This window comes from Mesocricetus auratus, unplaced genomic scaffold, assembly GCF_017639785.1.
Source record: "Mesocricetus auratus isolate SY011 unplaced genomic scaffold, BCM_Maur_2.0 Super-Scaffold_100020, whole genome shotgun sequence".
Lineage (NCBI taxonomy): Eukaryota > Metazoa > Chordata > Mammalia > Rodentia > Cricetidae > Mesocricetus > Mesocricetus auratus.
In genome coordinates this window covers 23,759,479-23,774,295 of record NW_024429201.1, presented here as the reverse complement: position 1 = coordinate 23,774,295, position 14,817 = coordinate 23,759,479, and the positions used below count along the sequence as shown (strand labels likewise).

Here is a 14,817-nt window from a genome sequence, read left to right as displayed (position 1 = left end):
GTTTGGGTCCTAGCACCCACAAATTGACTCATCATAACTATTTGTGACTCCAGTTCCAGGGAAATCTGATGCCACAGGCTCCTACACACACAGTGCAAATACACTCATGCAGGTGTACACACATATAGATTAACAAATAAATCTACCTTTTAAAAAAATCTAGAAATGTTAGCTCTCACATCCCTAATTTCAGCCCTTGGATGATGGGGAAGACTGTGAGTTCCAGGCCAGTTTGCGACCCTGACTCCAAAACCAGACCAAACAAGAACAAAGCAGACAAATTAAAAACTTAAGCCCAGAGGGAAAACATTAAAATTTAGTAGTAAAAATATATTAGAAGCAAAACATAGAATAGAAAATAAACTGAGAACAAAACACAAGAAATGCATGATATAAAAAGAACTGGTGCTCTTATTCAAATTTTAAAAGTTCCAATAAGACAAAAATGAAAAAGACACGCATCCTAATTAAAAGTAGGTCAAGAAAGGGACAAGTGGTTCACAAAAGCAGCATATAAACAGGCTGTAGAAATTATGCAACACAACTTAGCCTTGCTAGCAATCCAGAAATGCAAATCAAAACAACTAGAGTCTACATTCTGCTCATCAAATTCCAAAGACCACAGGTCGTGAGAAGGGTTTGGGGCCAGTGTTCTATCCCTTGCTAGAGGAAGAACACTATTCCGTGAACTCTAGGTAACTCCACATACCTTCCTGGGCCTTTATAACCCAAACAGCTAAGAGCCTAAAATGTATGTGATGGTCTCTCACCTGGGAGTCCCCTCCCAATTCTTATTTTCTTCCATCTGCCATGAGGTCTATCACACTGTAATTTGATCACTGTTGAGGGCAGAAGGACTCTAAAAGACAGATGCCATGTCCAGCCCCACAGATACCAATACACAGTCGGCTGTAACAGGGTGTTGTCCAGCACCTGATGCCAGGATCCATCGGCTGCAACTAACACAGATTTTTGATAAGTGGGTGTTTCATTTAATACGTCCTTAAAACACATGAGAGGCTCCTTGGTAAGTAGATGATTGCTTCGCTCCTTCGTAAGTAATGATCCCTTTGCTCCTTGACTAAAATGTAGGTTCCAGGAGAACTAAAGATACCATGTTGATATGACATGAGTGGTCTGTAATCCCTTTCTCTCACAATGCATGCCCTATGGAGATGACAGATGCTGAATCTGTGTAATGTACAAGAATTTCAGCACAGCAGGCAGTTAGCTGTGCATCATGACAATGGCCTCTCCCGCATGCTGTTGCAAAACCCTTACTGAGCTCCACAGTGAAGCGGAAATGAAACAGTGCTTAATACTTGTAATCTCAATTGGCTGGGCCAATAGGGCATATGCTCTTTCTCTAATCCGTAACCCCAGCACAGTTGAATAATTCACCAAACCAGAAAGGCCAGTTTCTAAGTTAGCTAACTTCACCTCACCCCAATGCCACAGAAAATATGAGTTGCTCTAGGCCCTCTCTTTTACTATTGCAAAATGCTTTTCCAGAGACCTGACCTTAGGATGAAGAATGGCTTCCAAAAGTCTGAGAATTAAAAGGTCCCTAGGGCATCATTTCATTCAACCTTTCCTGTTACGAGTTGTTGAGTTGGACCTAAGTATGTGTGGAACACGTGTAAGATCACACACTAGTGGGGGGAAAGCGAAGTCTCCCGGCAGACAGGGCAGTGGCTCTTTTCCCTTCCCCTATTCCCTCCTACTGGTAGTCGCCAAATGCATTCCCTCCAAAAGCAGAAGCAAGGAATAGCACATCCCCAGGCCTTGTGTGGAATGCTGCCCTTGATGCCCACACCCTCTGCAAGGATGCTCACAGTTCTGAATACAACAGCTGAGAAGCTGAGTAGAACTTCCACCTACCTCACAGACTTGAAAGGACGAGCATGAAGTCTGTGGCTCCTCAGGGAGGGGGACATGGGGACATGCGAAGTGTTCAACTGGGACCTCAATAGAGAACAAGATGGAAATAGAATTTATTATGCAGCAGACAGCATTTACGTGGGATGGAGGATGCTGGCAAGGCCCTCTCAGAGCCATGGACCATGCAGATTTGTGCCCAGACCCAATGGAAAACAGAATGGAAGGGGGAGCTGAAGTGGGGGTCATGTCACAAAGGTAGAGGAATTATGGGCCCACCGGAAACTGGTGTTTCCATAGGCACTGTGCCTGGAGCCTGAACCTCTAGTCTACAACCACACGCACCATTCTAGATCTACCCCAGGTGGACAGAAGTCACATATGAGCCACCTAATCCATCAGGGTTGCTCTGGGCCAGCATCTCAAAGTAAAGTCTGCAGGGAATGCCCTGGTCTGGAAACTGTTAACTGACAGTAAGATTCAGACAGAAATTGAGCAGAGTACTTAGAAACTTCCAGAAATTTGGTATTGCCACATCATTTTTGGAAATATAATTTTATTGCTGTTCAGTATTCAGCTAAAACATGGTGGTTTCCACTCTGTGTCGCTTTTCAAAGTAGGCCACTGTGTTTTATGAGCACTGGTCTGTAGGGAACTGGACATTTAAAATGTCCACAATGCTGGATCTTGACCACCAATAGGAATCTTGGTAAGCACAGCAAAGTCACCTGCAGGTGTCAGAGAAGAGGAACCGGGAGTGATAGCCCACATGGTCTGCCATCCCTCCAGAAGTCTGGTCGGTATGCAGGCTGAGGTACCACAAGAGTAACAACGCACAGGCCTCAAGCACATCCTGGCACAGGTACAGCCCTCGGGGCGTGCCTTTCCTTGCATACCCTTCCAGAGCTGGGGCACATGCTGGGCATCAAGACAAAGCTGGTCCTGATGGGAGACACTGCTACCTCTATTCGGGAAGAAGGAAGCACACACAGGAGGAAGAAGGCACTGCCCGCATTGCACTGGCCACGCTGCTCAAGTACAGTGCAGACCCAGATGACAGCAGGCTGTGTATGCCTTCTCGCATCTGTGTCCCATAACACTAAGACTGTCACTTTCCGCGTTCAGAAATCCCCCCAAACTGGCTCAGAGAGCATGGAGGTGGGACAGAGCAGTGGGTTGATAGCAGCCTTGGAGAAAAGACCTGTATTCAAATTCTACCTTTGTCACCAACCAGTTATAGGGCCTCTCTGGGTCCTATAATGATTTACAATGATAAATAAAGCAACATATGGAAAAGACTTGATACATGTCCCTGACCCAGTGCAGACCTCCTAGCTTAAAGGCCGAGGTTCTTCCCACTGCTTGTGACAACACCACACAGAAGCCGGGGAGACAGGAGCATTACAGGCCCTAGGAGGGTTAAAGGAGCAATGCATGACAGAGTATCGCAAGGCAAGACGTGGCAAAAAATACAATAAAAATACAATAAGTGACTCAGAATGGTGACTCAGAATAGCCACTCTCACTCAAGACTTTAAATGGAATAAGACAATTACCCTATTTTCACACAGCTAAGAACTGGACATGTAGAACCCCTCAAGCATACTTTTTAGATGGTATCTCCATTGCATCTAGACTCCCTCTTCTTACTTTTATTACATGTACACTTGTCACACCTCCACATAGTCGCCAGAAGTTAGTGAAATGTGACACGAAAATATAATTATGGATGGAAGAAAACAGTTCAAGAAGGCAGTCAAAATGACTTCACAAAGTAGCACAAAACACAGCTTCACTGTCGCTGAGTTCATACCTTCATTAAACTTGGGGCAGTGATTTTCATTAATTAGACTTTATTTGCAAGGCCATGCACGTGGAGGCCTGAGGACAACTTGTGGGGATCAGTCTTTTCTCTTTTTCCCCAAAGTAGATCTTGGAGATGTGATTCAGATCACCAACTTTGGTGACAGGTACCATCCAGCAAGCCATCTCCCCAGCCCTGGGTCATGTTTATAAGATAACAACTTAAGCTAGTATTTGTCATAAAAAAAGAGAAATGAAAATGGCAAAGATTGACATTATATAGTATTTCCAGCATTGACATTGATGTGTAAAATTGACTGCTCAAATTTTTGAAAAATACATCTTTCTTTAAAAAACAGTGCAGAGTCTTGCTATGAGAACTGATAAATTCTTCAGATACTTGGCTCCACGATACCAATGTTGTAGGAGTACAGCCATTTAAAAGCTGTAATAGATAGTCCTGAGCCAGGCCATCATTAAAGACTACGATGTTTTGATAAATGCAAATGATATCTCCTGCCTTTAGCCAAGGATCAAGTTTCTACCTACCACAATCTAACCACAGTATGGAAATGCAAAACAATGACCCGAGAATACCAGACCCATTGAATTTTTGTTTTTGGGATAGAGGCAAACATGAGTCTTAACAAACTGTGCTTATAATAAGGGAAGAAACTCCAGTTCACAGAAACCACTGAGACTGGTAAGCAGTGACCATCCCACAAGAGTACCAGCACCAAAAAATGGCTCTGGTAAGTTCAGTGCCCCCCCCCACATCATTCCTTTCCAAACTCAAGCAAGGGAGAAAGAGCTTCCCGGGCTCCCTGGAACTCCTCGGGATATGAGAGTGTCTGTAGTCTATTTAAGAAACAAAGAGCCTGAAGTGCCTTTCCAAAGTAATTAAAGTAGTGATTTTTTTAAAGGTGTAGTGTCATGGAGTAACCTCTTCTATGAGGGAAACAGGCTCACTGGGAAGTCTGAAGTGTTTAAAGAGGCAGAGACATGGTGTGGGGCTAGCAACGTCCCAATCACACTCAGCATCTCTGATCTTTCGTTTCCTGTAAAATGGATGAAAGAGAATAAAGAGAAAAGAGCAGGTAAAATATTAGACAATTAACAATAATAAACTAGATTAAAATAAAACACATCTTTCAAAAACATAGCTAATTAAAGTAAGTTTAAATTCTGGGTGTGAAACAGGGGATATTAATTTTTACTGACACAGGAATAAATCTAGGAAAATCCCCAGAAAATAAGCATGTAAAAGTTTTCAAAGTTGATGGCACCATTAGAAGATGCTTCTCCTATGGTTTTGAGTTTGGTTTGTCTTCCAAACGCTCACATGTTGAGTGTAGAATACCCAGTGTGCCAATGTTAGGGGGTGGCAGAACCCTTTAGCGGGTCAATTATCTTTGGGAGGAATTACTGCTGGTACAGAGTGTCTTAGTTAGGGCTTTCTATTGCTGTGAAGAGACACCATGATCATGTCAACTCGTATAAAGGAAAAACATTTCATTGGGGTGACTCACATTTTCAGAGATTTAGTCCATCATCATAGGGTGGAAGATGGTGGCATGCAGAAAAGGAGCTGAGAGTTCTACATCTTGACCCACGGGGCAACAGGAAATGGTCTGAACTAGGCATAGCTGTTAGGATTCAAGCATCTGTGCTGGCCTGCCCTTGGGGTTCTGACAGAATACGCCCTCAGCTGCAGCCACTAAGAGAACCACCTGTGCACATTCACTATGTTACATTTTAAAAGGGCCCTGCCCACCTCCCATCCTTCTTTCTTTCTCCCTCTGTTCCCTTCTCTCTCCCCCTTCTTCCCTTTCTCCTCTCTCCTGCTGCTCTTGTCTCCGGAGGCCAGTCTCCCCACTTCCCTTTCTCTAATAAAAAAATCACTCTGCTTGAACTCTATGGCACTCAGAGGCCACTGTTCTTAAAGTACAACAATAGCTTTAGCATAGGAGACTCCACAATGACACACTTCCTCCAACAAGGTCACACGTCTTAATAGTACCACTCCCAATGAGCTTGTAGAGGTCAATTACATTCGAATTACCATATGGAGTAAGGCAGTAGTTATAATAGTATGTTATTATATAAAGAGTGAGCCAGCCCCCTTCCCAGTCTCTGGCTCTCTCTCATCCTGTCCACCATGATGCTATCTTCCATGATGTAATACAACCAAGGCAACCCTCACCTGAGGTCAAGCTGATTGGATTTTTTATGAATGGGATATGAATGTTCCCTGCAGCCTTATGTGCTCAAACATGGGCCACATCTAATGGCTCTGTTTTGGGAAGTTCTTGACTCTTTGGGAGTCCTCTAGTCTAGCTAGAGGAAATGGGTCAGCTTCCTGACTATGCAGTGTAATCAGCTCCTATCAGCACAGAGCCACTACGATTTCCCTGCCAAGATGGATTGTATCCAATTATCATGAACCAGAATGAACCCTTCCTTCTTCAAATTACTTCTTTTGGGTATTATGTCACAACAATGAGAAAAGCAACTAACACAGGGTTTCTATTGCTGTGAAGAGACACCATGACCATGAAAAATTTTATAAAGAAAACATTTGTGGCTGGCATTCAATTTCAGAGGTTTAGTACATTATTGTCATGATGAGAAGCATGGCAGCATGCAGACAGACATGGTCCTGGAGAAGGAGCAGAGAGCTCTACATTTTGATCCACAGGGAACAGAAAGTTGACCTGTCACACTGGGCATGGTTTGAGCATATGTGAGATCTCAAAGCCCACATCCATAATGTCATACTCCAACAAGACCATACCTCTTAAAAATGCTTTCCCTATTGGCTAAACATTCAAACACATGAGTTTATAGGGTCCATACCTGTTCAAATCTCCAAATTCCACTCCCTGACTCTCATAGGCTTGTGGCTATAACATAGTGCACAAATACATTCAGTCCAGCTTCTGAAGTTCCCAGTCTTTTATAGTCTCAACAATGTTTGAAAGTCCAAAGTTCAAAGTCTCTTCTGAGATTCATACAATCTCTTATTTATAATCCTCTATAAACTCAAAATCAAAAAACAGATCACACTGGGCGGTGGTGGCACACACCTTTAATCCCAGCACTCAGGAGGCAGAGGCAGGCGCATCTTTGTGAGTTCGAGACCAGCCTGGTCTACAAGAGCTAGTTCCTGGACAGCCTCCAAAGCCACAGAGAAACCCTATCTCGAAAAACAAAACAAAAAAAAACAAAAAACAGATAACATACTTCTAACATATAACAACACAGAATATACATTGCCATTCCAAAATGGAGATAAGGGAGGATAGTGAGGAAATACTGAGCCACAGCAAGACTGAAACAAGATGGGCAAACTCCACTCTGCATCTCCGTATCCAATGTCAAAATGTTCTTCAGATCTCCAACCCTGTTCAGCTGTGTTGACTGCAGCACACTTTTCTCCTGGGCTGGTTCCACTCACTCCCTTTTAGCAGCTTTCCATGGCAGATATCCCACGGTTCTGGCATCTCTAGCATCTTGGGGTCTTCAGGGCAATTCAGGCTTCGCTTCACAGCTTCATGCAATGGCCTCTCTGGGCCTCCATTCAGGGATATACCTAAGTCATTTCTTCTGTTCTTGACTTTAAAGCCATAGCCATGTGGCAGAAGCTGCCAGGTTCTGTTGCTTGCTGGGACTGGGACATGGCCCCCTCATTCAACACCATCTTTACCAGCTTTCTGTTCTTCACTGCCTAAGCTTAGTTGTTCTGAAGCTAGCTCTGTAGATCAGGCTGGTCTCAAACTCAGAGATCCACCAGCCTCTGCTTTCTGGGATTAGTGTGCATCACCATACCTGGGTCTAAGCTTTTCTTTTATTCCTTTTCACAAGTTGGAAATTAGCTGGGTGGGATCTTGCCTTGAGATCCCTTAATTTCATTTCTTAACCCATTGATCTCCTTGAACACAGAACTTAACTTCATTCCGGTTCCTGGTACCCCTTTTCTCCTTAATCTGTACATTTTGTGTTTTTACTTTCTCAGCTTGCTCCTTTTCGTTATAAATCCTCATTAGAATTACCACTAATAACTGCATGACAGAGTCTATATTAGGCTGTTTTGAGATTTCCTCTGCCCACAGAATTAATCCAAATCTCTTCACCTTAGCCTCAGGCAGACTCTTAGGACGGGGCAAAGGGCAGCCACTTTCTTCACCAAAATATCACAAGAACAACCTCTAGGCAACATACTAAAATTCTTTGTCTCTGAAACCTCTTGATCCAGCCCCACACACTTCAAATCATCCTCAGCACCACTGTCTTCCATGTTCCTACTAGGATGGCCCATTAAGCCCCACTTAAAGCATTCAATTGCTTTTCTAATCAAACTCCCTAAGTCTACATTCTTCCCATTTTCAGGTGGATCACAGCAATGTCCCACTCCTGGTACCAAAATCTCTCTCTCTCTCTCTCTCTCTCTCTTTCTCTTTCTCTCTCTCTCTCTCTCTCTCTCTCTCTCTCTCTTTCTCTCTCTCTCTCTCTCTCTCTCTCTCTCTCTCTGTGTGTGTGTGTGTGTGTGCTGTGATTTATTAGAATGACTTATAGGCTAAGTCTATCAATGGCTGGCTAGCTATGAATAGGACATCCAAGAATCCAGTAGTTGCTCAGTCCCACGAGGCTGGGCATCTCAGCTGGTGTTCTGTATATGCTGGAATCCCAAAGCCGTAACCTCCAACACCAGTGAAGGAATGGATGTGATAGCAAGGAAAGGACAACCAGGCAAAAAAAGAAAACCTTCCTTTTCCCACTGTCCTCAAATAAGGCTTCCAACATAAGATTTGGCCCAGATTGAATGTGTGTCTTCCTACCTTAAGGATTAAAGGTGTGCATCACCCAGCATCAAGATCCAGATCAAAAGCATATTTCTTCCAGCTTCAAGATCCCAATCAAAGGCATGTTGTCTTCCAGCCTCAAGATCTGGATCACAAATATGCCCTCTATTTCTGGATTGTAGTTCATTCCAGATATAGTCAAATTGACAAACAAGAACAGCCATCACAACAGGGCTCACTGGAACTTAGACATTCAGCTACCAAAACTGAGAGAATTCCCAGAGCCAGGCATTTTGTTACAGCATCAAAAGATGGATTAGCAAACCTTTTGAAGGACATTAACATGGCACTACAGAAATAACAAGCACAAACACAGATCCAGAAAAGGGCTGCTTATGTGGAAGAAATCTTTGTAATCTGACAACTCCAGTCATAGATGACAAAACTCTCCTGCTAATCCTTTTCTAAAGGCATCTGAGTATTAACATGTTGGCATAAATCTCATCTTATAAAGTTAGCTCTATGAGACAAATATGCATATGTGATCTTATAACAAGATGATAACATTTACTCTCTAAATGCAATTTTCTAAGAATCTTCTTCTGTGTTCTATCATGCCACCTTTGTAGTGGATAATAAGGGTCATAGCTGGATAGTCAGCCAGGAAGTCAGAGATGGTGGAGGTGGTGGTAAGAACCACTGCCTAGATAGATACAGACATGCAGTGACTAGAAAGAGCCATCACTGGAGCAACTGATTAGAGTTATAGCAGAGGAAGTAGAATCTCTATGGAGATAAGCGGAAAACACTGGACAGAAATGATATGTACAATGAGTACTATGCCATATTAAGTCAGGGGCTTCCTGTTTAAGGAGAATGTACTTAACACATTCAAGAAGGATTCTTTAACATTTTATTATTCTATACTTACATCTTATATCCAATATTTTTTTTAATTTTGTGTGTACGTTAGGTGTGTCATATGTGTGCAGGTCCCTACAAAGGCCAGAAGAGGGAGTCAGACCCTCTGGAATTGTGAGCAACCCAAGATGGGTGCTGGGAATTGAACCCAGGTCCTCTGGAAGAGCAACAAGCACTCTTAACCTCTGAGTCATCTCCCAGTCCCTACATCCAATATTTACTTTCAGGTAAAATGAGGCTCCTGAGGGCTAAGCACTAACCATCTAATAGTTTCATGGAGGTCAGCATTAGTGAGCAATGCCCCTTACAATGATGTGTGCACAGAAGATATCCAGTGTGCAACTGAAGGATATGGGGATGCAGGAGAATGATCAGGGAAGTCCTGTGTTCATCTGACAGATGTTCATCAAGGAGTCCACTGTGTGCCTTAGGGAAGGGGTAAACATGGTAATGACAGGTTGTGACAAGTGTTGTGAAGGCAATGGCTCAGATAGAATGGCAGACAGCAGAGGGGAAAAGACACTTTGGATAAGCCATTCCCAGAAAGATTGTAGGTGAAGGCCTGAGGAGCTTGAGTTCCCCCCACATATGGCGAGGCATCAGCAGCTCAGCCGGGGGAAAGCAGATCCTGAGATCAGAGAGGACTCGGCTTGTTTAAAGGGACAGAAAAGAGATGGCTGTAGTATTGCATTCAAGATGCTAAGAGGAAAAAGACGCAGAGGGATGTCATACCCTGGAGACAACATTTAGATAATTTCATAACATCTACTCAGCTTTGCAAATAAATGACACAGATGACAAATGCCAATCACTAGAGGGATTCAGGTGATTCATCTCACAACGCTCATCTCATTCACACAGTTTTAAACTAACTTTATAAGAGAGAGAGAGTGTGTGTGTGAGCAAGTGCTAGCGTCCACAGAGGCCAGGGGATGGAGGATCTCCCTGGAGCTGGAGTCACAGGCAGTTGTGACACACAGACATGAGTGCTGGAAGCTGAACTCAGGTCCTCTGCAGAACTCAGGTCCTCTGCAGGAGCAGTACTGCTTTTGACTCCTGGGCCATCTCTGCTGCCCTCTGCTCATATTTTTAACTTGACTCTTTATGTGCTTAATTTAGCACAAATGATAACTAATATACACTACGTGTTTCCATTCAAGGAATAAGAGCCTATGCATGAATATTCTATCCAACTCTCAGAGTCATTTTGAAGCATCTTTTGGTATATTCATGGGACAGGTTAATTGTTTCAAGTGAGCGTTCTGGTTGCTTAGAGCTATTCTTTCCTTGTTGGGATGCTGAAGTTAAACTCAGCATTTTAAGAAACACTGTACAAGTGCTTTGCACTTGGAATATGAAGAACTGAAATCCTCACAGCAATTTCTCACGGCTTGTCAAGCCTCACTTCAACTGTGGGTGGATCTTCACAAGTTCACAGAACAAGTAGGGAGAACACTATAGCAACTAAAGCATGAAGAACCAATCCACAACTTCTTGAGCCTTTCATAGTATTTGAGCTGAGTCACAAGATATTTCTCTTCCTTACACAGCCTCACCTACTACAGAACACTGCCCTCGACGCTGAGCCCTGGGCCCACTCTACAGCCTCACCTACACCAGCTGGTGGTTGTTTGGGATCTATAGCCTCATGGGCACAATGGATTGTCATTCTCTTAAAGCCTAAAATAAATTAATATGACCAATGATCGCTGACATTAAGAGAAAAACAAATGACAGAAAATGGCCCTACTTTATACAAACATAAAAAGAAGGAATGAAGACTACCATCATGAATAGTGCTTTGGAGAACTGTAGCCACACTGTAGACAGTGTGCCTCACGGGGTTACATTGTGCTTGAGTTCCATTCAAAATTATTTAAGCAGGCCAGAAGACCACAAAACTGCATCTGGTTGTCAAATGTCAGTCAGTCTCTCTCTTCCCCCTGCCCGTTTCCCCCCTCTCCCTCTCTCGTACATATCAGTATATGGCAGTGGGTTAGGTATAGTTTCCTCTGGGGCACTTGGGTCTACATCTACTAAAACTGATATTTTAATAAAATATTCTAGCTGTAGATGTCTGACTATGACATCTAAAAAATCTCCATTGTTCCATCAATGTTTTTTTAGCTGTCATTTCTAATTACTCAAGGGAATCAATGGAGCCATTTGCTCAGATCAGTAAGGCACATTAATTCCCTTGATTTGTAAGTAACTTCAAACCACCATGCCCCAGAAGGATATGGGTGTCCTCTGTGCTGCCATGTGTCTGTGCACTTAGCAAGGGACAGGAGACGGCTTGCTGCACTGCTGCAGAAACTAGTCTATAGCTCTCTGTCATACTTCAGTGTCCCCCAAATCCTGAGATGTTCCAGATGCTTGACAAACATTTGTGGAATGTATGGATGGCAGTCTTCTAAAGAGCTGGGAACACATGAGCTTGGAGGTAGATGGGTCTGCAATGCCAAGCCTACCCATGACCAGCTGGGTGACCCTGAGCAAAATGGTCAATCTGCCTGAACCTCAATTTGTTTACCTATAAAATGAGCATGAGGAACTTCCCACCTCATAGGACTTTAGGGGTACTCAAAGAGGTAATACATATATAATTAAATATCAGCACACATTAAATGTTAGTTCTTGTGAGTACTGAAATTTTACTGTAAATGTGAAACCACCTGGTGATGCCCCATGTCCTTTGCAACATGTGTATGAAAATAAAAGATTATTTTAATAAATTGTTTTGTCCTCCTAGAATTCCTCTTGCCCTTCCTCTCAAACCCAGACTCAACCATTTAGCACTCACACTCTCCTGCCCCGCATGGAGCATGCATTATGTTGTTAGGTTTATTGCCATCTTTACCTGGGATATCTCCCCTCCTAGACTGTCAGGCTCCCAAAGGACAAAAGTAATTCCTGGTCTACGACTGCATCCTTAAAAGCATCCATCCCATCCTTTCCAGGTAACAGGTACTTAGTGAACTTTAAAAAAGACTAAATTAATAAACTTGATCATATTTTCCCATAGGAAGAATAACATAATAAGCTATGGCATGCCTACTTAAGAAATTGATTTGAACTAAATTGCAGGTGGAATTAACAGGATAGGAGCAAAGACTCAAAGCTATAAAATAACTATTAAAAATTGTCAAATAAGGCTCTGGAGTCTCTGAAATATATTAAATAGGCTTAATGTGCAGTACAGTGAGCACAGGGCCTTCCACACAGCACAAAGTTGTGCAGCCTCCCAGACTAGTGCTAGCAGGCATCATGTAATCAGCCACAGAAAATACAAAGCTTTCCGAACCACAGAGTGACTTGGAATAAGCTGCTTAAATGCCACCTTTCTCCTGTTTTGTATGACTGACCAGAGCACATGTGCAAGCACAGCCATTCCAAACCATCCTATGTTATATATGTCAAGACAGCAGGCTGAAAACCTTAAGTGTGTACAAGTACATTAAAGACACAAGATGCTACTATTGCCCTTCTCAACAGAGAAAGCTTGGGCAGCCACTGCTACATGACTCTTCCCGGCACCCCTGCTGGATTGTACTGCTTCCTCTCAGCTGTGTGTTCCTCTATCTTTAAGCTTGGTCCAATCCGCAGTTAGGACATAAGAGAAGCTGGTGCTAATTGCATAGTTACTACCAAGTGCCAGGCACCAAGTTCTTCAAAGGCCATTACTAGTCACAACCTCACAATGGGAGATGGAAGGGAACTTTTCAGAAGAGACCACTCTGTCAGCAGACGTTGGAAAGGGTAGGTCAGACAGAGAAGGGAGCGCGGATCCATGGGACTCTGAGCTGTAAAACAACAGGGCACATTCAAGGCTTGCAGCCCTGACACGACAGGTCAGTGAGCTGTAGTTTGATACTCTCAGGACAACAAGTAACTGACACAATTAGAAAAGCCAGAGTCGACTGAGTTTACTTAGGTATTTACTCTGGAAGGTACGATGGTGGCACCTTACCTGTGGCCATCATGTGACTATGTTAGACATGAACTGTGTTAGCAGGTGTCTTCACCTTTCCAAGCTTCCTAGTGACACACCCATCCTATTGCTGAGTGTAGTTATATGTCCCCCTCCAGCCTCCACCCTCATCCTGCTCCTTGTCCTCACTCTCCCCCAACATCCTGAGAACCAAGGACAGCAGAGACAAGGGTTCTGAGCCTGTCACCTGCGCACGTATCACCCGGAGTTCCTCTCAAAAAGCCTGGCTCAGGCAATATGAGGATGGGGCCAAGAGCCACGGTTTCTACCAGGCTCCTGAAGACTGGGGGAGGAGCACCATCGGCAGTGCTCAGTGACAGAGTCCTTGCCTACCAGGCTCCTAAAGACTGGGGGAGGAGCACCATCGTCAGTGCTCTGTGACAGAGTACTTGCCTACCAGGCTCCTGAAGACTGGGGGAGGAGCACCATCGTCAGTGCTCTGTGACAGAGTACTTGCCTACCAGGCTCCTGAAGACTGGGGGAGGAGCACCATCGGCAGTACTCAGTGACAGAGTACTTGCCTACCAGGCTCCCGGGAGGTGCTAGGTGGTCTTGGGGCCACCCCTTAGTAGCAAGGCTGAAAGTGACAGACTCTGCCAGTGGCACTGACTGGGATCCCCTCCCACAGGCCACCTGCATAACCTATACTAAGGCCTGGGTATCTCGCCCTCAGAATGTGAAGCAGCTGCTATGAAAATGTCCTTACAGGACGGTCTCGTGTCTGGTCAGCCTTTGGACTTGGTAGCTGTCACTGGTATAGTGGATACCTTTGGGGTGTGCACGCAGAGATATATCTGTTTTTCCTTCCCTCCACCCATTCTTGGCTTCATTCCCTTTCACCCTCTCTCAGGTAACGACTGGGTGAGTGCTTCTATACTTGGTAATATTTCCTAAATACCATTCTCTTCTACCTTCAAAACTAGTTCCCTTCCTCATCCTATAGAACTAGCTATCCCTGTGATCTCAATCACTACCTTCTTCATCTCACAGTGGAACTTCAAATGTGAAAGATAATTACCCTTACTGTCCCTAGATGGCTCTGCCTCCAAGTCCATAAGCCATGATCCAGGGACTCCAACCCCGCCAATGAATGGAAACCGCAGCACAGTCCCCCTTATTAGTAGTTTCATCATGCTGCCCATGACTTTTTCACTTCATGGATTCTGCTAACAGGGGTCATCCCCCAGGACTGATTAAAGTCCTTGGCAAATGGTATTGTTGAGCCTAAGATCTACGCTGGAATAAGTGATACTTTCAAGAGACACTCAGTCCTGCCTAACTCCCTCTCTGGATGGTAAGATAAAGTTGGCCAGGAGCTGGAGAGGCTTCCAGAGAAACCTTAGTTCAGGACCCACCACTGAGGCAAGCCACCAAGAGAAGGTGTGCCTCTGATTGACTCCTAATATGCCGAGCGCGTGAGCC

General features: G+C 44.1%; 1 protein-coding gene across 11 annotated transcripts in view; it reads right to left on the bottom strand.

The window, feature by feature from the left end:
* The window catches only part of Pde8b (phosphodiesterase 8B), a 227,815-nt gene that overhangs the window by 122,652 nt on the left and 90,346 nt on the right, over window positions 1-14,817 (bottom strand). For 4 of the 11 annotated variants that reach the window (XM_040729128.1, XM_040729126.1, XM_040729125.1 and 1 more), the window contains exon 2: window positions 1,882-1,965. The exons of the other annotated variants lie outside the window; for them this stretch is intronic. In XM_040729128.1, the coding sequence (XP_040585062.1) occupies window positions 1,882-1,965 (84 nt within the window). The remainder of the gene's footprint in view (window positions 1-1,881; window positions 1,966-14,817) is intronic. 11 annotated transcript variants of the gene reach the window in all.